A 24803-nucleotide genomic window follows, 5' to 3' on the forward strand; every position below is an offset into this window, starting at 1 on the left:
CTTTGGTGGGCAGGCCAATGCTCCACCCACTGAGCCAAACCAGTTAGGGCAGATCCTAAATTTAAGACATGCAATAGGATTCCATTTGCCATCAGTTTTGAAAAATTGCTGAGGAGAAATTAAGTAAAGAACTGAAATTAATTGAACTGCATCAAGTATGAAGATATTAATTGTTACAGAAGATAGAACATGTAGGAATGGATATTAATTGGAAGTTGATTACCTTGAAATTTAGACTAGCACCCTTAGTATTGAAACCTAGTTCATAATTTAAATGGATGTGTTAAACTCACTTTGAATTTTTATTTTATAAGTTTTTTAATTGAAGCATAATGGGTTACATGAAAGCGCAAATCCTGCTTGCAAAGTGCAGTGACGTACCATTAAGTGCTCCAGTGTGGTTAGGACAACATTTTTACGTTTAAATTAGTTTTAGGTTAATGTATTGATAGAAAGAAGAAATCAAAGTGCTGGCAGCTTTAAAGAGCATTTTATGCTGCACCTGGAGATAAGACCCAGGATTTTGGTTTTTCTGATAACAACATTGTTACTTGATTCCATCCATGTATTGTTCAGCTACGATTTAGCAGGCACCGTGACGGGTACCAGTGACAATATGGTGAACCTGATAGAAATAGTCTATGTCCTCATGGAACTTACCGTCTAACGATGTGGATCAGGTAGGCTTGGAGAGGGAAACATTAGTTGAATAGTGCTCTGTGCCTTCAGGGAGCATTGCCCACTTCTAAATTTCATTAATGCCTCTCCCGTTTTCCAGGTTTTAAGGCTGCTCTTGCTATATGTTTCCATCCCGAATTTTCGCCTAGGTTGCCTATAGACATGAACATTTTCAAAGCAATTTCACTGAGACTATAGGACCCTGGGTATGATTTTTTTTCTGCCTGTCTTGCCATTTAGAATGAACGGTTTTCTGTCTCTGTGTGACCTTCTTTGTTTATCTCAAAGCTCTGAAGCCATCGGCCTTGTCCAAAGTCTCTCTGAGGGAAGATTGTACTTGTGCCCTCTTCTTTTTTTCTCAGACTTTAGAAGATGTTTTATCCACTTGACTCCCTTCATTATTGCTGTGGTTTCAGGTTTTACTTCCTGTTTGATCACTGGTTCTCTTGGTGAGTACTTTGTCAAATCTACTTGCCCCCTAAGCCCACTCTGGGAAAAAAAATCATTGGAAAGCAAAAAATCCTCCTGAAAACCTATAGTTTCAAAGGATCAGCTATTAAAGGCACAAAATAAGAACCTAACCAAAAAAATCACAAAATTATAACACAGTTCTGCCAATTTAAGAAAATAAAATCAACTCTCACGGAGGAAAACAATACAGTTTACTTTAAGTTTTGAAATAATGTCTAGCTAAAAAATAGGGAACAATACAGAGGGCACACCTCATGTTTATTGGAATAAAAACATGTTGGAACACTTAAATAAATTCAAATGCTAACACTTATTTAAAACTGTATTGATGGAGGCAAAATGTATACACCAGGGGTTACTGTGTTAACTAAGATAATCAGGAGGAGGTAGCTGCAGCACTTGGAAGAAGTGTAAGGAAGAGGGCATTAATTTTATAATAGAAGATAACAGAAAAATACCTCCCTTTCAACTTCCATTTAAATAAATACATTTCTGTCAGATTTCAACCAGTATTTTTTAAATGTATAGTATTTTACATATACATGAAATAGGTGTAAAATTCCTTATAACTGGTCTTTTCATCCTCACCATTAGCCTTCTTTCTCTTGATCTTGGGATGTTGGAGAAACTTGTGTAGCTTAACCTTTTAAAATATTGCACTGTCTTACTTGAACAGTATACTCTCCATGAAGATTATATAAATTGACATTGTAAAGAATATCAGCCATAAAAGAAAGATATTACATCATATTGTGTTAGTTAGCTTTACTTATTTATGCCATTGTTCAATTTGAAGCCAGTGGTACCAATATTTCTGTTTGAATTCCTGTGAAACTGCATTTTCCTATTGTACCATGGATAGATAGGTCCAGGAATGTTCCTCAGACCTGGATTTGGAAAATAAATAGGTAATCTACAGCATAATTATTTTGTACTTGCTCTTTGGATCTTGACCAATTGCTGCCTTTATCCATTGTTGCAGGAGGAGCAGATAAGGAGCTGAGACTGGCTGGGGGTGAAAACAAGTGCTCTGGGAGAGTGGAGGTGAAAGTCCAGGAGGAGTGGGGAACCGTGTGTAACAATGGCTGGGACATGGATGAGGTCTCTGTGATTTGTAATCAGTTTGGATGTCCAACCGACATCAAAACCACTGTGTGGACTAATTCCAGTGAAGGCTCTGGACGCATTTGAATGAATCATGTTTCTTGTCGAGGGAATGAATCAGCTATCTGGAATTGCAAACATGATGGATGGGGAAAACATAGTAACTGCATTCACAAACAGGATGCTGGAGTAACATGCTCAGGTAGGACCTGCATAAGGCAAACTCTGGACATGAAATGCTTTGTGTGGGGCGGAAATAGGTAGATGGTTTAAAAACAAAGAGAAGCTCGCTTTTTTTAAGCAATCAAATCTACGTATAAAATTACCAAATCCATTGCTAAATAAAACAAAAGCACATAACAATGCCCATAGTAAAAAGTAAATCTAAAGAGATTCTGAATTCTTCTATCAATGAGTAAGTGATTGGCTTCAAGTTTATATTCATATTCCTACTATACTTACTATTTCTACATTTAAAAAAAAAATCTTGTCTAAAGTAATTTCTTGTACCCGTTTTCAGTGGCATGAAGCTTTCATATTTTGACCCAGAAATTATTACCATTTTGTCCACTAACTGGTAATCAACTTACTGAATAAATCAATAAATATTCTTAGAGCTAATCCTTCTTTATAGAGGAAGAATTAATTTATCACAAAGTATAACTGTTTCTGCCAGTATACAGTGTTATTCATTTAATTTATGTGATGGTCTTCATTTATAAAACATGTAAGTAGATAACTCAGAAAATCATGTGACAGACCTTCCTGCTGACAAGTCCTAAGGTCAAGTTTATGACCCAGTGTCACATTCCTGGGCTTCTCATCCCTGCTTGCTCACTTTATGTAGCCCTCGCAGCTCCCAGCCTCTTTCTTACAGACCATCTCCTCGATAGGACTGATTTTAGAAAGAAGAAATTCCCCTTCACCCAGGCAATGTGGGGTAATGGGAGCAACACAGGCAGGCTAGTATGTAGAAAAAAGCTGGACTAAATTCCACCTCAGCCCTCAAAAATACTATTATTTTGAGCAAGTTATTAAATCTTTCTGAACTTCAGTTCCTGGGGACTCAATGGTAGAATACTTTAAAAAATTATTGATACAGTATGGTATGTAATAGGTGATAAAAACCAAAAGTTAGCACCCAGCCAGTGTGGTGCCAGTGGTTGAGGATCAACCCATAAACAAAGAGGTCACTGGTTCGAGTCCCAGTCAGGGCACATGTCGGGTTTAATACCCAGTAGGGGGATACTAGAGGCAGCTCATTGATATTTCTATCTCTCTATTCCCTTTCCCTTACTCTCTCTCTCTCTCTCTCTCTCTCTCTCTCTCTCTCTATCTATCTATCTATCTCTAATCAATAAAAATATTTTTGAAAATTAAAATAATTAAATTAGTTCTTCATGGCTCAGTGCTGCTCATTAGCTTGTTAACTGAGCCTCTTCTCTTTCTCCCTCCTCCCCTTCTCCCCATTTCTTTTCCATCACTTCCTCTTCCCTCCTCTCCTCTTCCTCCTCCTACTTGTCTTTCTTGTTAATCATGTTCAGTGAAAACCAATAGTACCATGTACATCAAACATCTACAACAAAGTTAAAAGTCATAATAAATCTTGCCAAACTCTCATCATAATTATTGCTGTCCCTAAAGTTGACTTTTTTAAGCTAAGAAACAGCAGGTAGTAAATTTAACTCTTGTTTTCTTTCTTTTTCTTTTTTATGCCTCAGGATGGAATTACTTCAACTTCTTTTTGCAATTTTACACATCTAATGCTCCAATAGGAATGCATAGCCACTCCATTTACTAGTTTCAGAATCTGCATTTCTGTGATTCTCCACCTTGATTATGCTCTATCCTCAGGGTCTCTGCCTCTTGGGAGATTCTTATTATAATCACATGCACAGGGTAAATATAGCATAACAGTAAGGAGAATGGACTCTAGTGATACATTGCTTTTTCCCCTCCCTCATCCTAGGTATTTGATTCTCTACCAATCATTTAACCTTAGTTTGCTTATCTGTAAAGTAGGGATGGTGGTAATAGCACATGATGATTAAAGTTGTGAAGAATAAGAAGAGATCATAGCTGATACACTTGGAACCGCATATGCATATTTTGATTGTGAGCTTTAGTATTCTTAGTTGTTCATAATTTAAAAATCTTGATAAGTGTAGGTCTTTGCCTGGAGTTTAGAGCTTTTAAAGTTGAATTGCTTTTTTCAAAAGTGGTTCCTAAACATTTTGTTCAAAAACAAATAGTTTTTGTCCTTCATGTTTCCCAAAATTTCATCTCAAATTTCCTTTTCTTGGATTTTGTCCTCATAGACAATCTAATGGAAAGGAGATTGTTCTTAATAGAGAAAATTTTCTTAATAAAAGAACTGTTTTTCCCCCTAAAAGTGGTATCAGAAGCTTTAGGGATGAAAACAAACAAACAGAAAAACCACTTTTGGTTTAAACAGAAAATTGGTAAGAAATGAATTGTTTTAATTGATTTCCCCCTCAATCTTATATAATAACAGTCTAATATGCAAATTGTCCTCTTGTTTGGATGTTCAATCCCTGGACAGGGCCAGTTGGCGAACTTCGGGAAGAGAGGCCCCAACCAGCAGCTGGCAGCCACTAGGGACCCTCATTGTGCATGAATTTTGTGCACTGAGCCTATAATGTTTAATAATTTGGCATACAACAGTGTGTTCTTGAAAATGATTATGCATTTTACTTTTTTGTTTTCTCCTATTTCCTAATTTCAAATTCAACTAAAGCTCATTATTCATGCTCTGAATTGTTTATAATAAATAAATATTAAAATAAAGATTTTAAATGTTCAACAAATTACAAGTTAGTCATTTTAACTATTTTGTTGTAAGACCAATTTTATTTTTTTTCTACTTTTTTGAAAATTAAATACTTTGAGACTCAATTTTACCTATTTCTACATAAAAGAATATTTACTCTGTTCTAGTAAAAGAAGGAAACAAAATAAAACAGAAAATAAATTTAATCTGTAAAACATTTTTCTTGGCAAGTAGATACAGATAAATGTCCTCTTTTTTAGTTTGTTTTTAAAAGATTAAATATTCTACTATGTGAAGATGAGCGGTATTCAAAATGAGGCACTATTTTAAAGAAAGCATGGAATCCTAAGTGTCCTGAGGAACCTAATTTTCTAAAATTACTTCTGAATGAATATCACTTTGAACTCTGGTCTTTTCTTCATTCTAGACGGGTCCGATTTGGAGTTGCGGCTGGTGAATGGAGGACACAGATGTGCAGGAAGAATAGAGGTCAAATTCCAAGGACAGTGGGGAACAGTGTGTGTTTACGGATTCAACACAGAGCAGGTTTCTGTGGTTTGTAAACAACTTGAATGTGGAAGTGCTGTCGGTTACTTTGATTCAGCTAATTTTGGAAAAGGTTCTGGACCAATCTGGTTGGATGATCTTATGTGCCAAGGACATGAGTCAGCTCTCTGGCACTGCAAGCACTGGGAATGGGGAACGCATGATTGTCAGCATCGTGAAGATGCTGGAGTGATTTGCTTTGGTAAGGACTGTTCTGGGTTCGTTCTGTTCTCAAAAGAGGACAAAAGGAGGCGGGGGATGGCATGGGTAAGAAACTTAAAAGTCTGAACTCTTACTGCATGTCTTTTTATTTTTACCTAATTTAAGATTCCTGTTCTAAAACTTGTTGAGTTTTTACAGTAATAGAAATTAAGATAGATTAGGAGGGAGAATAAATAGTGAAATTGAGATTCAAGTAATGAGGATTGAAGGAGTTGCTTAAGAATAGTTCAAACAGAAAAGAAAAAAAAAGCAAGAAAGAAAAAGAAGAAATGGCTTAACTAGCAAGTTTTGCTTTCTGTATGAGTTTAAAATCAAATCACCATCTCCATCCTTCTTATCATTCTCTAACTACAAAAGTCCCCTCTTTAGCCACACTGACCTATACTTTTCCAAACTATTATTTTAAATTTACAGAATCAAGTGGTTAAACAAAATTGTTAGTTTCCTATTAAAATCTCACTTATGCTATTACTCTGGTATGAATAGGATGAGCAGGAACTGTGTCTGTCTACAGACTTCCATGTTCCATACTTGATCAGGGGAGGGAGCAATGGATTTTTATATGCAGGGATGACATTCTCCCCTTTTCACTTGAGTCCTTAGTTTGAAGAAGATCTTCTATGCCATGAACCCCAAGGAGCATTTAGGAAAATACAGTTAGAGTAAAAATATCTCTGTATTTATCAGCTATTTGGGGGTGAGAAGGGTTGGGGATGAAGGAAATTCATTTCAAACTTATTTTTAAGGAATAAAACACTGACTCTGAAAACTGGAAATTTCAGGAAGTACATGACTGACTTCAAGCACTTAAGCAATGCAATCAGGGTTCTGACTCTTTTTATTTCTTAAATTGGCTTTTTTTTCCCCTGTTGAAAAGCAGACCTTCTGTAGTCTGAACCACAGAGAATGGGATTTCTACATAAACTATGAATTTTGTTAGTTGAAGAAAATGAAAGGGAATGGGGGATGAGTGGGAACAAACACTATCTTTACCTCCCATTTTCTTTTACCTATCAAAATGTCCCCCATCAGCACATTTTCCCTCAATGTTTTATACATGCTGAGGAGTCATAGGAAACAGTGTTGTGGCAACAAAAACTTAAACTGCCAGAGGAGAAGATAAACCAACTTATTTATTATAGAATATTACTCAGAATCCAGTTCTGTTCTTTGAGGAATATTGTTTGGGAGAAGGTGAAAACAATAAAGGTTAAGTTCCTTTTCTCTTTGCTTTGCTTTACTTTTAAACTAAGGAACTGGTCACAAAAAAGGGTCAGGCAGATATTAACTAGGTAGTGTGGACAGGTAATGTAACCAGAGGCAAAAAATGAGTGTTGAGTGTTGAGGCAAACTAGAGTGTGTGGGTACCATCTAAACCAGTGGTTCCCAACCTCTTTTGGCCATGCCCCACCTAAGCATCTCTAAAATCCTGATGCCTCTCCCCTTCCCCCTCCGCCCCATCTTAAACAATTCTTATTATTCAAAACGTGAACTCCTATTCACATGGAGGAAGCCTAAAGGGACATTAATTTTGTCTAAACAAGCTTCCAAATAGCATGGCATTCATGAAAGAGAAAAGCAAAGGAACGAAAGGACAGTTGAAGTACCAAGGAAGAAATTGTTAAAAATAATAATAATAATATGAAGTGATCTGAAAAAATAGTAAACAAAGTTTCAAAACATATAACAAAGAACTGAAATGCATAAATAGATCACAATATAAATTTATATGCTGTATATAAGGTCCCTTGTACCATAAGAAATACAAAAAACTCACTGTTAATAACTCATTTTCTGCCCAAACCAGTTTGTCTCAGTGGATAGAGCATCGGCCTGCAGACTGAAAGGTCCAGGGTTCAATTCCCATTAAGGGCATGTACCTTAGTTGCAGGCACATGCCCAGTACAGGATGTGCATGAGGTAGCTGATTAATGATTCTCTCCCATCAATGTTTCTAACTCTCTATTCCTCTCGGTAAAAAAATCAAAAAAATATGTATTTTTAAAAATAATAATAATAAAATAACTCATTTTCAAATTGCCCCCCTGAGGGACATGTGCCCCATAATGGGAACCACTGATCCAAACACATGCAAATGCATATTTATTTAAAAAAAAAGAAAAACGAAAACAACAACAACAACAAAACACTTTCCACAAAAACTCTGGTGGCGAAAAAGCATATCACTAGGTAAAATTTAGATCCTGGAATTCCTGTTATGGAGTTATAGTGCATGTTCTCTATACTCAAAAGTCCTCTATACACAATGCACTCCATCTGTCTTTAATAATTTTTGTTTTTGTTTTTCTTAACACTTTCTTTATGTGCATTCATGTTGTATTTTATTTATTTTTAAAATACATTTTATATTCAATATTATTTTGTATTAGTTTCAGGTCATCTTTAGGAATGTTTAATCAAAGTATATCATTGCTTTCTTTATCTCTATTTATATCTTCCTTTTCCTGAACTCATCTCAGATACAGCTATTTACAGTCCCCTTAACATTTTGTTTCTTTTTAAACTTATTTTTCTATTACAGACACACAATATTATGTTAGTTTCAGGTGTACATTGTACTGGTTAGACATTTAAACAACATATGAAGCAATCAACTTAATCAGTCTGGTACCCATCTGCCACCCTACATAGTTATTACAATATTATTAACTTTATTCCTTATCTGGTATTATATATTCCTGTGACTGTTTTTATAACTTCCAATGTGTACTTCTTAATTCTTTTTAGCTTTTTCAACTATCCCCCAAACTCATCTGACAATTATCAATTTGTTCTCTATATCTATGAGCTTGTTTCTGTTTTGTTTTCTTTGTTTTCTATTCCACATATAAGTGAAATAATATGATATTTGTCTTTCTATTTCTGACTTATTAATTTAAATATATCTTTAAGACCACCCATATTGTTGCAAATGGTAAGATTTCATTCTTTTTTATTCCTGAGTAATATTCCACTGTACATATGTACAACATCTTCTTTATGTAGTCATCTAATCGATGGATACCAAAGTTTCTATTACACCTTGGCTACTGACAATAATGTTTCAATGAACATAGGGGTGCATGTATCTTTTCAAATTAATCTTTTGGGGTTTTTTGAGAGAGTAGCCAGAACTGAAATTGCTGGGTCATATGGTAGTTAATTTTTAGTGGTTGTACAATCCCACCAACAATGCACCAGGGTTCCCTTCTCCCAACATCCTCTCCAACATTGGTTTGTGTATTAGCCATTCTGACAGGTATGAGGTGATATCTCATCGTGGCTTTGATTTACATTTCCAGAAGGATTAATGATTTGAGCATCTTTTCAATTTGGATGCTTTCTTTTGTTAGCTTCACATGTTTGTATGTGCTTTCAGTTTTCTTCTTGTAATTGATTTCTAGTTTCATACCCTTGTGGTTGGACAAGATGCTTGATATGACTTCAATATTCTTAAATTTATTGAGACTTGTTTTGTAACCTAACATGTTCTATTCTGAATAATATTTCATGTGCACTTGAAAAGAATATATATACTGCTGCTTTGGGAGGAAATGTACTAAAAGTATCAACTAAGTCCACCTTTTTTAATGTGTCATATAAGGCTTTTGTTTTTCTTGTTGATTTTCTGTCTGGAAGATCTATCTATTGATGTCAGAGTGTTTTGTATTAGTATAGATCCCTACTAATATTGTATTAGTGTAGATCCCTCCCTTTAGGTCTGCCAATATTTGCTTTGCATATGAAGGTGCTCCTACATTGGGTGCAGAGATACTTACAAGAGATATTATCCTCTTGTTGGATTGATTTCATTACCATTTTTGAAATGCCCTTCGTTGTTGCCATAGCCTTTGTTTTAAAATCTATTTGGTCTAATATCCCTGTTTTGTTCTGTTTTCATTCATTTCCATTTGCATAAAATATCTTTTTCCATCCCTTTACTTTCAGTGTATGTGTCTGTCTTTCAATCTAAAGTTGGTCTCTTGTAGACAGCATATATATGGGTCTTGTTTTCATATTCACTTAACCACTCTATGACTTTTAGACCATATACATTTAAAATAATTATATATAAGTATGTAATTATTGACATTTTATTAATGGTTTTCTAACTGTTTTCATACTTCTCAGTTTCTTCTTCTCTTGTTGGCTTCTCTTTTATATTGATGACTTTCTGTAGTGTTATGTTTAGATTCCTTTCTCTTTATGTTTTTGTACATTTCTCATGCATTTGGGGGTTTTGATTTGCCATTTGCTTCACATACATTAAGCAATGTGTATAACAGTCTATTTTAAGTTAATGGTTACTTTAGTTCAAACACATTCTAAAATCACTACCATTTTTTATTCACCCATCCACGTTTTTGTTTTTGTCATTATTTTTTACTCCTTTAATGTGTGTGTGTGTGTGTGTGTGTGTGTGTGTGTGTGTGTTTGAGAGTCATCGTTTTTGTTTTTATTATTGTAAAAACAGTATGTGTGTTACTTCTACACCCTTTTGGTGAGACTCATATGTATGCCAAGGTCATTTTCCACTTGTGTCTCTCTTGGGAACTCTTGGTAGAACCTAGAAAGGGATCTGTTCCTTGGTTTCCACTTGTGTTGGGTTCAGAAGAAGCTATGCTGCAAACTGAAATCAGCTGTCACTAGTGCCAAGCCTGTGTCCCCTTAGTTGAGGCTTCATTACAGGCCCAGACTGGCTACCACTTATGCCAGGCTTGGAGCTGCCTGACGGGAGTTACAATTCAAGTTGAGAATACAGACCACTTGTGCATAGCTTGGGGCCACTTAGAAAAATGAGGCAAGCTGCTGCTTGTTTGGGGTTATAGAAATTGAAGGAAAATCTGAGTGGGAGCCAAGGCAGGCCACTGGTATGGAGGAGCCACTAAAAGAGGCTCAAGCCAGAGGAGTGAGTTGAGTGGGGCAGGGTCTCAGGGAACCACCAGGGCTCAGAATGGTGTTAGCCAGATTAATGGAGAGCACAGATTTGGTGCCCATTTACATCTGGCTGGCAGGGTGGGAAGAGAGGTCAACAAAGGAATGTCCATTCCCAGACAGTGTTGCCCCAAACCCTGTCACTCCAACTATCATCCTAAAGGTAGTTGGTTTAGTTTCTCCTCATAGGTCCCTGGAACTTACCAAGATGCATACCCTGTCCTGGATCTTGGAGTGAGTGACATTGTGTGTGACTGAGATTGTGAACAAGTGAATCTGTGCACTGGCCCTATCTGACCTGCAGTGCCTCAGTCTCTAGCAGCTCATTATCTTTCTTGGACGCAATACCCACTGGTTTTCACAGCCAAATGTTAGGAGGACTCTTCTTCCCAGCATTGATGGGGAGCACAGAGTGGGGCTCGGACCTTTTGTTCCTCAGCATACCTCTGCAGCCAAAATACCCCACTGGATTCTTACTTGCCATACTGTGAATGTGGTACCTGCCCATCCCCTGTCTCCACTCCTCTTACCAGCCTTCACAGGCTTCTTCTTTATATCCTTAGTTATAGGACTTCTGTTCAGCTAGTCTTCGGGTATTTTTCAATGATGATTGTTCTCTAATTTAGTCATAATTTTTATGTGCAAATGAGCACAGTGTTTACCTACTCCATCAGAAGTCTCTTACTGTTTCCTTATTACTGACTTATTTTGTGTCCTTCTTACAGATGGAGCAGATCTGGGCCTGAGAGTGGTTGATGGAGTCAATAAATGTTCAGGAAGATTAGAAATGAAATTGAATGGAGAATGGGGGACAGTGTGTGATGTTCGCTGGGATACTGATGATGCCGCTGTGGCATGTAAGCAGCTTGAATGCCCAACTGCCATCACTGGCATTGGCCGATCTAACGCCAGTGAGGGAACTGGACCCATTTGGCTCAACAGTGTTGACTGCCAAGGACATGAATCTGCTATTTGGCAGTGCAGACACGGACAATTGGGAGAGAAATACTGCAATCATCAAGATGATGCTGGTGTCATATGTTCTGGTAAGTTAAAATAAAACAAAAACAAAGAAGGAAGGACCTGTATTCTTTAGGATTAAGAATAGGTTTGAGAGCCAAAACCAGTTTGGTTCAGTGGACAGAGCATCGGTCTGCAGACGGAAGGGTCCCAGGTTCGATTATAGTCAAGGCTCGGTGTGGGGTATACAAGAGGCAGCTGGTCAATGTTTCTAGCTCTCTAGCCCTCTCCCTTCTTCTCTGTAAGAAAATCAATAAAGCACGTATTTAAAAAAAAAAGGATATGTTTGAGAGATAGAAATATCTAATAATTTCTTTGTTGGTAATTCTTTTACAGTTGTGATAAAATTTTCATATTTTCTTTTGTTGACTAGTTTGAAGAGCTGTCTGGTGCAATTTTCTGTAGTAATTATTCTGATTGCTATTGAGTTCTAAATCTACCTGGAGTTCTGGGGCAAAAAATAATATAAATTTTAAAAATTTTTAAAGTATCTGTCTTGTTCATATTTTTCTGCCATTGATAGTTTTTATTAACCTTTGAAAGTATCATCCTGTTTCTAACCTAACTTATGATATATGCTGGCTGTGAGAAAAGCCCTAAGATGATAAGCCTTAATTTTGAGTCCCTCAGTATCTGGAAAGGAGCAAGAATTTTTAAAATACTTTGGAAGTTAACTTGCACATATACTTATAACCTAAATTTATGTTTCTTTTGCAGATGGATCAGATCTGGAACTGAGACTTACAGGAGGAGGCAGCCGCTGTGCTGGTACAGTGGAGGTGGAAATTCAAAAACTAGTAGGGAAAGTGCATGTCAGAAACTGGGGGATGAAAGGAGTTAATGTGGTTTGCAGACAGTTGGGATGTGGATCTGCACTCAAAGTATCCTATCAAAGTTATTCCAAAATTAAGCCAACAAACATGTGGCTTATTTTAATGCGCTGTATAGGAAATGAAACTTCTATTTGGGACTGCAAGAATTGGCAGTGGGGTGCACTTAACTCTGATCACTATAAAGAAGCCAAAGTTACCTGCTCAGGTAAGATTTTTTTTTTTAATCCTCATTCTGAGTATATTTTTTTTCATTGAGAGAGAGTGAAGGGAGGGAGGAGGAGAAAGAAACATTGATGTGAGTCACATTGATTGCTTGCGTTCTGCAAGTGTCCTGACTGGGGCCAGGAAGCAAACCCATGACCCTTTGGTTTACAGGCCAGTGTTCTAACCACTGACCACACCGGCCAGAGCTGCTCAGATAACACTTTCAATCAGTTTTTTAAGGAGTTTGATTTGAGGTAGGAAAAGTGTGTTTCAGTAGAGAGAAAACTTTATGAAGATGAACAAGAGCTTGAAAATCCATGCTATGCCCAAGAATCTTTAGGGTGGGGCATCAGGTATGATTGATAGAGTAATTGATATTAAGTCTTTTAAGGTAACATTGTACAGTATTTAAGGTATGCTAACTTATCAGTGTTTATCAGTTCTCCTCATTTTAATAGATGGGTGATGTTGGGGAGTCTACCAAAGCTCCCTGTGCTGCAATTTCCTCAAAAGAAAAATGGTGGTAACCAAACACCCACTGCACAGGAATTACACATCAACTAATGGATAAATGGTTATGATGATTAGTAGTAGTGTTAGTATTATCTGTCTTCACTGATGGACTGAAGTCTATGATTTTAAAACCACACAAATTCCTGAAAACATCGCAGGTGCTTAATAATATTTGTAGAAATGATAAATTATTGTATGAATAGTAAAGAAATATTTAATTACCTTAAAGACAAAAAAGTGAAAATAGCTTAAACTGGTTTGGCTCAGTGGATAGAATATCAGTCTGCTGACTGAAGGGTCTCAGGTTCGCTTCCAGTCAAGGGCATGTTGTGGCCACATGCCCAGTAGGGGTTGTGCAAGAGGCAGCTGATCGATGGTTCTCTCTCATCGATATTTCTAACTCTCTATCCTTTTCTTTCCTCTCTGTAAAAAATCAATGAAATATTTTTTAAATTGAAAATAATTAAAATGTAATTAATATATTTGTGATTGTGTCATAGAATTTTTAGAAAGAGGATTTTGGAAACTATTGCAAAGGACTATCTGATATATGTAGACAAGTTAATTAAAGCAATAACAAATATTGTGCAGAAGAAATATGCCAGAAAACTGACAGAGATTGGTGACTTTCCACATGTGCAGTGTAGCATGAGGGTCAAGATTCTAGGCTTTGGAATATACTGCATAACTTCAAATCCCAGTCTTAGATAACTCGCTGTATGAACTTAGGAAATTACTACAACTCTCTATGTTTCATTTGTCTTATCTGTCAAATTGGAATGATATTAAAAATTTCCCCTAAGAAAATTATTGGGATGAAGTAATGTTTGTAACATACTTAGTAAGATACCATATATAATAGGCGCTCACTTAGTATTCACTACTGTCATTATTACTGTATTTATGGTGGATAAAGAAGTGGTTCAGTTTCAGGTGATTCCAATTTGGTCTAGATATCATTTTTTGAGAAAAGAACATAGTGGGCTTGTCAATAGATAACTCGTTCAATTTTGAACACACAAAGTGACATATGTCCAAGTAGGTATGTTGATGAATATATATTTAAAGAGAAAAGTATAAATGAAAGCATTTATTGGCAGTTAAGAGAAGATGTCCTTTGATAAGATGGGAAAGTTGAGGCTAGGACCTTCAGTCAAGGAATTCATGAAATATTCTTTCAGGCAGGAAGGAAGAGAAAGTAGTATCTTGTATATCAAATGCAATATAGCAAAGGGAAAAGGGGGTCTGATGTTCATTTTAAAAACAGGAAGCATATTGAAAAACTTTCCAAAACCATTTGAAAAGCGTGGGGCAGACCCCAGATGGCAATAGGTGGAGGATTGAGTACAGGGTTAAAAGATAGAGTGAATACACATTATATGTGGTCTCCAATATTATGAACGATGTAAAAAAAAAAAAATACAGAAAGGCTGGCTACAAGAGGAAAAGTTTCAGAATTCTCTCAAATGAATTGGTGTAATGAGGAATGGGGAAGTCTAGAATTTGCTATGCCCAATTCTAGGCAAAGAAGCCAAGAGGACCCAGTGTGGAAAAATCACTAAACCCCCTGAATTTCCTTTCTCACTTTCACTCCAGTCCTTACTTCCATCATAGGAAAACCAATCTTGGAATTATGTTCTTTCTCACTGAAATATTATATTTCAGCCCACAGGGAACCCAGACTGGTTGGAGGAGACATTCCCTGCTCTGGTCGTGTTGAAGTTAAATATGGTGACAAATGGGGCACTGTTTGTGACTCTGACCTCTCTCTGGAATCTGCCAATGTGCTGTGCAGGGAGTTGCAATGTGGCACCGTTGTTTCTATCCTGGGAGGAGCTTACTTTGGAGAAGGAAATGGACAGATTTGGGCTGAAGAATTCCAGTGTGAGGGGCATGAGTCCCATCTTTCACTCTGCCCACTAGCACCCCGCACAAATGGGACTTGCAGTCACAGCAGAGACATTGGAGTAGTCTGCTCAAGTAAGACTCTGAGAACAAGTTCAGTTTGTTCCCTTGCTGGGAAGACAATATGCCTAGGTATCCAGAGACATATTTTTAAAGCCCTGTTTCCTACCAGGGTACACAGAAATGCGGCTGGTGAATGGCAAGTCGCCATGTGAAGGAAGAGTGGAACTCAATGTTCTAGGGACCTGGGGATCCCTCTGCAACTCTCACTGGGATATGGAAGATGCCCACGTTTTGTGCCAGCAGCTTAAGTGTGGAATTGCCCTTTCTACCCCAGAAAGAGCACATTTTGGGAAAGGAAACGGTCAGGTCTGGAGGCACGAGTTTCACTGCACTGGAACTGAGCAACACATGGGAGATTGTCCTGTAACTGCTCTGGGTGCATCACTATGTTCTGCAGAGCAAATGGCCTCTGTAATCTGCTCAGGTAAGAGGATCGAGGGCAGACAGTGATGAGCCTCTCCCATGGTGCTGGGACCTAAGGGCTGTGTATCTATGGGGATGAAAAACAAATGTAAAAGGGAAAGATCTATCGTGAGGGGTCATAAGAAATGTACTGGAATAATAACCTCATTTACCTTTTTAGAGAAAGTGTAAATTCAATTTCCATTGACCTAATTGTCTTGTCATTAACAAGTTATCTTGTGATTCTTAAATCACCAGAAAAATATTCTACTGGTTGACCCATCCCATTTCTTACTCTCTACAGCTCTGTTTGTTCTCAGCTCATCTATCTAATACTTCATTAATTAGGCTTCCCTTCCTCACCCTACCTTTTGAATTGGTCTACTTCTAATTCAAAATTCCTGGTATTTGCAGGAAACCAGAGTCAGATACTATTACCCTGCAATTCAGCATCTTTGAGCCTGACAAGCTCTCCCATTTCAGAAGAAAGAACTGTTGCTTGTATAGGTGAGAATCAGTGATCAATCCATAAAATCTATCTCAATCCTTAGGAATGCGTTTTTAGGGATATTGTACTTTCTCTTTCCAGAGATTGGTCAACTTCGCCTGGTAAACGGAGGTGGTCGCTGTGCTGGGAGAGTAGAGGTCTATCATGAGGGCTCCTGGGGCACCATCTGTGATGACAACTGGGACCTGAAGGATGCCCATGTGGTGTGCAGACATCTGGACTGTGGAGTTGCCATTAATGCCACTGGTTCTGCTTATTTTGGGGAAGGAACAGGGCCCATCTTGCTGGATCAGGTAAACTGTAATGTAAAAGAAGCACGTATTTGGCAGTGCCCTTCACATGGCTGGGGACAGCACAATTGCAGGCATAAGGAAGATGCAGGAGCTATCTGCTCAGGTAAGTTCTGCACATAACTACTGAGTAAGGGCAAAGGATAATGGGGGGTATTAATCTGAAAGAATTTCCTGAAAAACTAGTACAGAGTAAATTGTGGTGAGAGTCAGGATCCCAGAAGTATATAGGTTTGATGAATTGGTGCTACCTTCTGTGCAAGGAAGTATAAAGTTAGAAGGAGAAATTTTCAGAAATGAGCTTGCATATCAGGAAGCTGACAACAAAACTAATAATGAAAAGTTTATTTATAAATATATGTAGAGCTGGATGTTGAGTAAAGATTCAGTGCACCCCTTGATATTCACTGTATTAATAAAAATGTAGATTTAAGGGACAAAAAGAAATACATTAGCACTACATTCTACAGAGAAAAAGATAACTATCATGCCCAAGTAATTTTTCAACATAACTATCATGCCCGCCAAATTTGTCATAGGAGCAAAATTATCAGAAGAAATCACTGATCTTATTTTGTATATATGGCAAGCTTCAGAAACCATTGTGAAATATAAAAGGATACTCTGTTGTAATATATTGGGGAATATAGTACTATGATTAGTAACTCAGGGAAATGAAAAATTCTATATGCCAATAGTGATATAGACATCAACCTCATTTAATGACACACATTTGGTAGAGAACATGTGCAACAAAATTGTGATGTGTCAGAAAGGGGACTATTTCATTTTAAGGTAATGTACACAAAATATTGGGTTTAGAATCTGAATATCTCAGTAAATACTAACTGTCAAGAATAGTTGCAGTTAGTTGCAAAAAAATGAATGGAATAAAATTCTTAAGGATAAAGTACAGTAACTCAGGTAGAAAGTCCAAACTATCTACACAAATAAAAGAGTAAGTTGCAAATTGACCACACCTTGGTGGCACCCAATAACCAATAACCAATCAGGAGTGACTATGCCAATTAACTAAGGCGACCAGCCATCCCACTTTTGGTGGGACAGTCCTGATTTTTAAGAATTTGTCTCGAGTCATGCGGCTTTTTTAAAAAGTCCCAATTTTTGGAAAGAATCTTTTAAATCTTTTGGACTTTTTAAAATGCTACCGAATGCAGGAAAAATTGTTAAAAATCAAGTCTGTCCCTCCAAAAGCAGGATGTCTGGTCACCTTAATTTGCATATTCAGGAGCCAAACAGCCAGGAGCAGGGAGGAGCACTTGTGTTATAGCCATGGTGATGTCACAGGTGTTCCATACTGCCCCAGTCGTTCTGGGCACATGGGCAGCATGGGAAGGCAGAAAGGTCACTCCAGCCTGAGGGAAAAGGCAGTTCCAGCCAGAGCAAAGGCAGTGCCAGCAGCCAGGGGAAGGAAGGCCCATTTTTGCACAAATCTTCGTGCATTGGGCCTCTAGTGTAATTAATTAAAGATCAGAGCATTTTATTGAGATCTAGAAGTCAACTTAAAATCATTGGTGGCATTCTAGAGAGGTCCCTGAGAATAAAAACCAAGATTCTAAAAGCAGAAGATATAGAAAAAATACCATATTCTACTGAAATCTACTAAATGACTCCACGATTACAAAAAAAATTACTACTAATTGACATAGTGTACTTAATTTTGTGGTTGTAAATCCTCCCCCAAGGATATTTTTCCATTGATTTTTATGGAGAGTGGAAGACAGAGGGAAAGACAGAGAAATTCAATGTGAGAGAAACACATTGATTGGTTTCCTCCTGCATGAGCCCAACCAGGGCCTGGGCCAGGGAGGAACCTGCAACCAAGGTAAGCTCCCTTAATCATCCTCCAACTGGGACCCTTTGATCTGCAGGCCAATACTCTATCCACTGAGCCAAACCAAGTAGGGCTAATTTTTGAAGTCATTCTCACATCAGAGTAAACGGAAGGAGCCTTGTGAATTTTCAGAGAAGATGTGAAATTACTCCCTCTGTATTTCACTCCAGAGTTCTTGGCTCTGAAACTGACCAGTGAAACCGGCAGAGAGACTTGTGCAGGACGTCTGGAACTTTTTTATAATGGAACATGGGGCAGCATTGGCAAGAGTAACATGTCGCCAATCACTGTGGATGTGGTATGCAGGCAGCTGGGCTGTGCAGACAAAGGGACCATCAGCCCTGCATCTGCCACTGAGACAATGTCCAGGTACATGTGGGTGGACAATGTTCAGTGTCCGAAAGGGACTGACACATTATGGGCGTGCCCATCATCTCCATGGAAGCAGAGACTGGCAAGCCCCTCAGAGGAGACCTGGATCACATGTTCCAGTGAGTATTTTAAAATTCCATCCTGACTCATATGAAAATTCCATTCTGTGACTCCACTATGATCTTCTGAACCCATTAAGTAGGAATGAATAAACTCCAGTTAATACCTATTGCACCTGGAACGTAAAACTGGTTTTATTTAATTTGATCTGTAGATTTTCAAGACCAGAGATCATTTTATCATAGAAGATTTATATGCCCATGGTCTTACTGAAATTCCAATTGCTTTTTCTGTGAACAAATGAGGAGTAGAGAATATGCGATTCACTATTTAACTACTGAATAGTCTACTTTACCTTTCCAATGTTTCCTTCAATATCATTTTGATGTACTAATATACAATGAAAAGTAGTCATAAAGACCAATCCTAAAGCATTTCTCATCTTATTAAGCTGAAAGAAATATTATACATACCTGGCAATCTCTCAAGTTCTTTTATAGTTGAGAAAATTTAACATTATGCAATGTTCACATTATTTATTGCACATTTTGTGACTCACACTACTGTTCTCATGTCCAATATGAAATATTTTGCTGAAAGGACATGATAAAAGATACTTTTTGTTAAAATATATCTTTTTAAATGTGCATTGAAAAGGCAACGTTTAAAAATAATCTTAAAAAGCATTTCATATATCTCTTTTCCCATGTGACCTCTGAGGAGTTTTTATCTTCTCATAAATGGCCTTGGTGTCTCTGATTTTTCAGGCAAGATAAGACTTCAAGAAGGAAACACTACCTGTGCTGGACGTGTGGAGGTCTGGCACGAAGGTTCCTGGGGGACAGTGTGTGATGACTCCTGGAACCTTGACAGTGCTCAGGTGGTGTGTCGACAGCTGGGCTGTGGCTCAGCTTTGAAGGCACTCAAAGAGGCAGCATTTGGTATGGGGACTGGACCCATATGGCTCAGTGAAGTGAAGTGCAAAGGGAATGAGTCTTCCTTGTGGGATTGTCCTGCCAAATCCTGGGGGAACAGTGACTGTGGGCACAAGGAAGATGCTGCTGTGATGTGTTCAGGTGAGTGCCAGGATACAGGATTAAGCTTGGAACCTCAGGTAGCTTAGAAGGGGTGAGCCATCTAGTGCATTGTGTAAAGACTGGATGTGTCATCATAAGGATCAAGTGGGGAAAGAGTCCTAATGTTTCTGTGTGAAGAAATGATGAAAATATTTGTTGTTAATCATTGGCCTTCACCAAGGAAAAGCATATTACTCATCTGTGTTCCTGTGCAGAGTGAAGAGAACAACATCTTTTTAGGTCTGAAGCAATAGTTTGCTTGATTGAGAGGCACTCAAGGCACACGTAGAAAGTAAAAAAATTAATTATTTTTGATAAAAATCGATATTCCCTAACCCAGGAATTAGTACCACCACCTATCCAAATTTCTTGTTTGAATTTAGTCCTCTCCTTTTGATCTGTCACCTCCCCCAGTCAGTCATCAAGTCCTGTTTGTTTTGATTTTTTGTTTGTTTGTTTTGTTTTTTTCTAAGACTAAATTTATTGTGGTAACATTGGTTAATAACGCTATATAAATTTTGGGTATACAGAAAAGAAATATTTGTTCTATATATTACTCTTAGAATTGACTCCCGTTCTCTTTTTCTCCTACAGGCAACGCAACCAAAGAATCATCTAATGCCAAAGGTATTTATATCTTGAGGTTTCTGAGCATAGGACCAACTGTCTGCATTATTTAGAATTACTTTTGTGATGATTCTTTAGGTTAGAAGTTCTGAGGATATGACACTTACTTCAGTGATCCTGTATCTGACCTCAGAAAGGGATAGTAATTAGGGACCCACTTCTTTTAGCTAAGACATTCTCATCTCCTGATGTTTACTTGCCCTTAGGAAATGCACTCCGGGTTGTATTTGGAGTCCTTGGGGTCATTGTGCTGATTGGTCTCATCGTGTTCTTCTTGCGGTCTCAGAAGGGAAGACAGTTACGACAACTTGCAGGTCTGAGCTAAATTATAGTTTTTCCAATGTTTTATGGGATAAAAACATTCTTGGGATTAAAAAAACATATAAAAATATTAAGTTCAAGAATCAAATAGCCAGAAAGATGAGCCTACAAGTTTCTTAAGCAGTTTTTCAAAAAGGGGGAACAAGATTTCAGAAAAGAAAGAGGGCTTAAGATTGTTTTTGATAACTCCTATACATCATCTATATATTTAACTGGGACATTATAGAATATCTAGTTTAGAATAAATATGCTTATTTAGTCAAACATAAATACCTTTTTTTTTGGGGGGGGGGGTACTGGAAGATTTATTTGCTTTTGCTACATACTTACTACTGATTTTGCTGTTCTGTCAAGAAATGTGCCTATGATCTTATGATACTTACACGGATAACCAAGGGTTTTGTTTTTTTTGTTTTGTTTCATTTTGTCTTCATGGGATTTCAAATCTAATGGAAGAGGTAGATATGTAGACAAATAAATTGCAGGGTAGTGTTTAAACAAAAAGTGCCACAGAGAAGAGAATAATTAACTGGAAGGGAAAGGGGAAAATAGGAGGCTTCTGTGAGGCATTTGAGATAAATTTTTAAAATAAGTGTTCAAATTAGTAGGTAAGGTGCATTCATAGGGGAAGGTAAAACAATTGTAGAGCAGCTTAAAGAATGCCTTGTTTGTTGTTTGTGGAGGAGGAATAAAACTTGAGCTCAAGGAGAGAAGCTACTGATAAGGCTGGAGGGAAGGGGGAAATCATGAAGTTCTGTATTCTGTGGTAAGAAGAAGAATAGTATCAAAGAGTGAAATAGTGACTCAGCCTTTTAAGAAAGTAGAAGAGTGAAATAGTGAATCAGCCTTTTAAGAAAGTTCAGGGCAACAGGATGTATGAGGAATTGAAGGATCACATTACTGACAAGGATAGCATTTTTAAATAGTTGGGATGAGAGATGAAAAAGACTTTATACTGAGAATGAAGGGAAGATAGATTTTAGCAAGGTTTTAGGAAATGCTCCAATGGATTCGAAAAAGCGTCTGGCTGCCTTGAGGGGAAGAAACTAGGTTATTCTACAATGGCAATAACTTTAGCTTGGTAGTAGAATGGGATGGAAACAAGACAAGGGTATGAATAAAGATTGGGTATGTTTGCACTGCTAGGAAAAAGCACACAGAGGAGGGAAACCTATGTTTTTTTCTGCGGATTTATAACTTAGGATGTCTATTGTCAGTTTCTTCAAGGCAGAATATTATCCACCAAATTCAAAACCAGGAGATGAATTCTGGCCTGAAAGCAGATGATGTGGACATGCTGCACTCCTAAGGTGTGTGGTTCTTTACGGGTCAATAGCCCAGGGTTTCGGACCAGTAGCTGCAATTGAGGCTGAGACAATCTACTTTGCACAGCAGTGGAAAGAAATCACCAACATTTATTAGTTGGAAACTTATGATGCATGTAAGGAAGAAGATAGAAATGAACTGAAAATTATACTACTTAGATAACGTGAAAATTGCAATCCTGGGTACACCTCTGACTAACAGATCTATGTTATGGTACAAAGAACCATGAAGCAGAATATTATGACCTGGACCTCATTTTATTAAAACAGAAATATGCCAAAACTGGTTTCGCTCAGTGGATAGAGCATTGGCTTGTGGACTGGAAGGTCCCAGTTTAGATTCCAGTCAAGGACATGTACCTTGGTTGTGGGCACATCCCCATAGAGGCTGTGCAGATGGCATCTGATCAACATTTCTCTCTCATCAATGTTTCTGACTCTCTCTCCCTGACCCTTCCTCTCTGAAAAAAATCAATAAAATGTATTTTTAAAAAAGACAATATCTCTGAATCTCATTTACTTCCCAAAATATCATGATCCATTTTAATCTACGTATTTAATTGTCTTTATTTAGAAAACTTTAATGATACTAATTACACATTTGGTTAATTATCTTATCTCACCTATTGTGATTTATACCTAGGGAAGACCTGTTTCTTAAATTGTATTCCTAAGCTTCATCCCCTATTGATCATTCTTGTCCTTCGCAATAGTCAACAGAGTTTTTCAGCTTTAGGTTACTCACATAAATTTATTTTTCTGTATTGTCAATTATCTTCCTTATTTCCTGTGAAATAAAATTGGATCACAGCATTGCATTAACATTCTATACACCTTGCTAACTTTACCAAGCCACCATTTTAACTCAATATTATAATTTAATGTCATCTTTCTCTTTTCCCCTGTTTGTTTGTTCATGTCTTATTAAGACCACAACATCCAGAAACCCACTGAGAATGACAAGACATCGAAATTTTCTTTTGCCCACTTCCCCTTCTCAGGAGTTGCTTTTCCTTCCAATGCTCTAATGTTTAAAACATTAAATCAAGATTTTTTTGTGCCTTACCCAGTAATTCTTCACAAACGTGATGCTGATTTTTCTTTATTCAGGACCCATGCTCCACTCATGTTTACTTTCTCCTATCTGCAGTTGGAGAAAAGCTCTATGAACTGTGCTTCTGGTGAAATCCCATTTCCTGGAGAATGCTCCTTTACTTTAACCCTTGAAGCCTTGTGTATGGATTTGTGCACTGGTGGGGTCCCTCTGCCTAGCCAGCACCCTCTGGCAATCCAAGACCCCTAAGGAGATGGTGGGTTGCTGGTTTCAGCCTGATCCCTGCAGTCCAGGCCAAGGGACCCCACCGGTACATGAATCTATGCACTGGGCCTCTAGTATGCATATAAGATATTTGGTTTGGTTGACTTGTACGCATGTGTATAACATAACCAATGGACACAGACACTATGGGGGTTGAGGGCATGTCCCGGGGGTGGAGGAGCCAGGGGGAAGGTCAATAGGGGGGAAATGAGACATGTGTTCTACTATTTGTAATACTTTAAGCAATAAAAAATAAAAAAATAAAAATAAATTTTTAAAAAGATCTTTGTTTAATCTTTTTCTGCCCTTCCCCCTTTCCACTTTCCTCTGAGATTTCTAAGTCTGCTCCATGTCTTCATGCCTAGGTGTTGAGAGTCTGCCTCCTGGTGGTCAGTGCACATCAGAGCTTCCAGTTGAATTGTTGAAAGTCAAATGGTCAAATGTTTGGACATTTAGCATACTAGCCTTTTATATATATAGATAGGTCAATTTAAGTAGAAGGCCATCCTACATATCTTATCTGGTTTTTAATACATTCAACTTATGGAGTACTTTAAAAACTATAACTCATTCCCATATCCATAGGGTTGTGGCCACATCCCATTTAATTTTCTATTTCTACTCAGCTGGTCTAAGATTCAAAGTCCTAAAGATAACTATTCATGATGGCAACTAACATAATTTCAGCTAAAGTTCAGGTATGAGCAGTGGATCTTGACAGATCTTCATAAAAGTAATTTCCTTTGGCCAGAATGCACATTTTTAAAAACACTCTTTTGATTCCTAGTTTATTTTAATGATGAGCCAGTACAAGTAACAGAAACATTATGAGAAGAAAATGAAGAAGGCTGGTCATGTCACCCTTATACCAATTAAGATATTTAATCTTCAACATAGTGCTCAAAACTCTTATTTTATTCTAATGGTCTCTTAATAACTTGTGGAAATGCAGTGTACTTAAAAGCACTAGATAAATCTGAGCAATCTTAATATCTTTAGGCCAATGATGTATTATGTATATATACATGTTTTCCTAGTTCTTTCCAGACATAATCAAGTAAATCATTGTTAATTAAATGCAATAATATAGAATATGGAGTAGTAATTATTGAAGTAAAGGAAAAGACACCTAGTCTCTGACTGGTGATAAAACATTATGAAGACAATGTCTTGCTTCTGTCTCAAAATAACTCTTGGAAGGAAGAACCCCAAGTCTTTTTTTTATTATTAATATTTTTTATTGATTTTTTACAGAGAGGAAGAGAGAGGGATAGAGAGTTAGAAACATCAATGAGAGAGAATCATCGATCAGCTGCCCCTTGCACACCCCCCAGTGGGGATGTGCCAGCAACCAAGGTACATGC

At 37.5% G+C, this 24803-nt stretch overlaps 1 protein-coding gene across 1 annotated transcript; it reads left to right on the plus strand.

The window, feature by feature from the left end:
- The first annotated feature begins 2131 nt into the window (after positions 1-2131).
- On the plus strand, positions 2132-23296 carry LOC311619503 (scavenger receptor cysteine-rich type 1 protein M130-like). The gene is made up of 13 exons (XM_084877967.1): positions 2132-2455; positions 5472-5792; positions 11473-11793; positions 12485-12805; positions 14983-15297; positions 15395-15709; positions 16102-16194; positions 16277-16591; positions 18511-18831; positions 19540-19848; positions 20443-20475; positions 20682-20789; positions 22014-23296. Exons 1-13 carry the CDS (start codon positions 2341-2343, stop codon positions 22103-22105), a joined length of 2979 nt encoding a protein of 992 aa, XP_084734093.1. The 5' UTR covers positions 2132-2340; the 3' UTR covers positions 22106-23296.
- The last annotated feature ends 1507 nt before the right edge of the window (positions 23297-24803 follow it).

Source organism: Pipistrellus hanaki (assembly GCF_964339955.1).
Source record: "Pipistrellus hanaki genome assembly, chromosome: 3".
Lineage (NCBI taxonomy): Eukaryota > Metazoa > Chordata > Mammalia > Chiroptera > Vespertilionidae > Pipistrellus > Pipistrellus hanaki.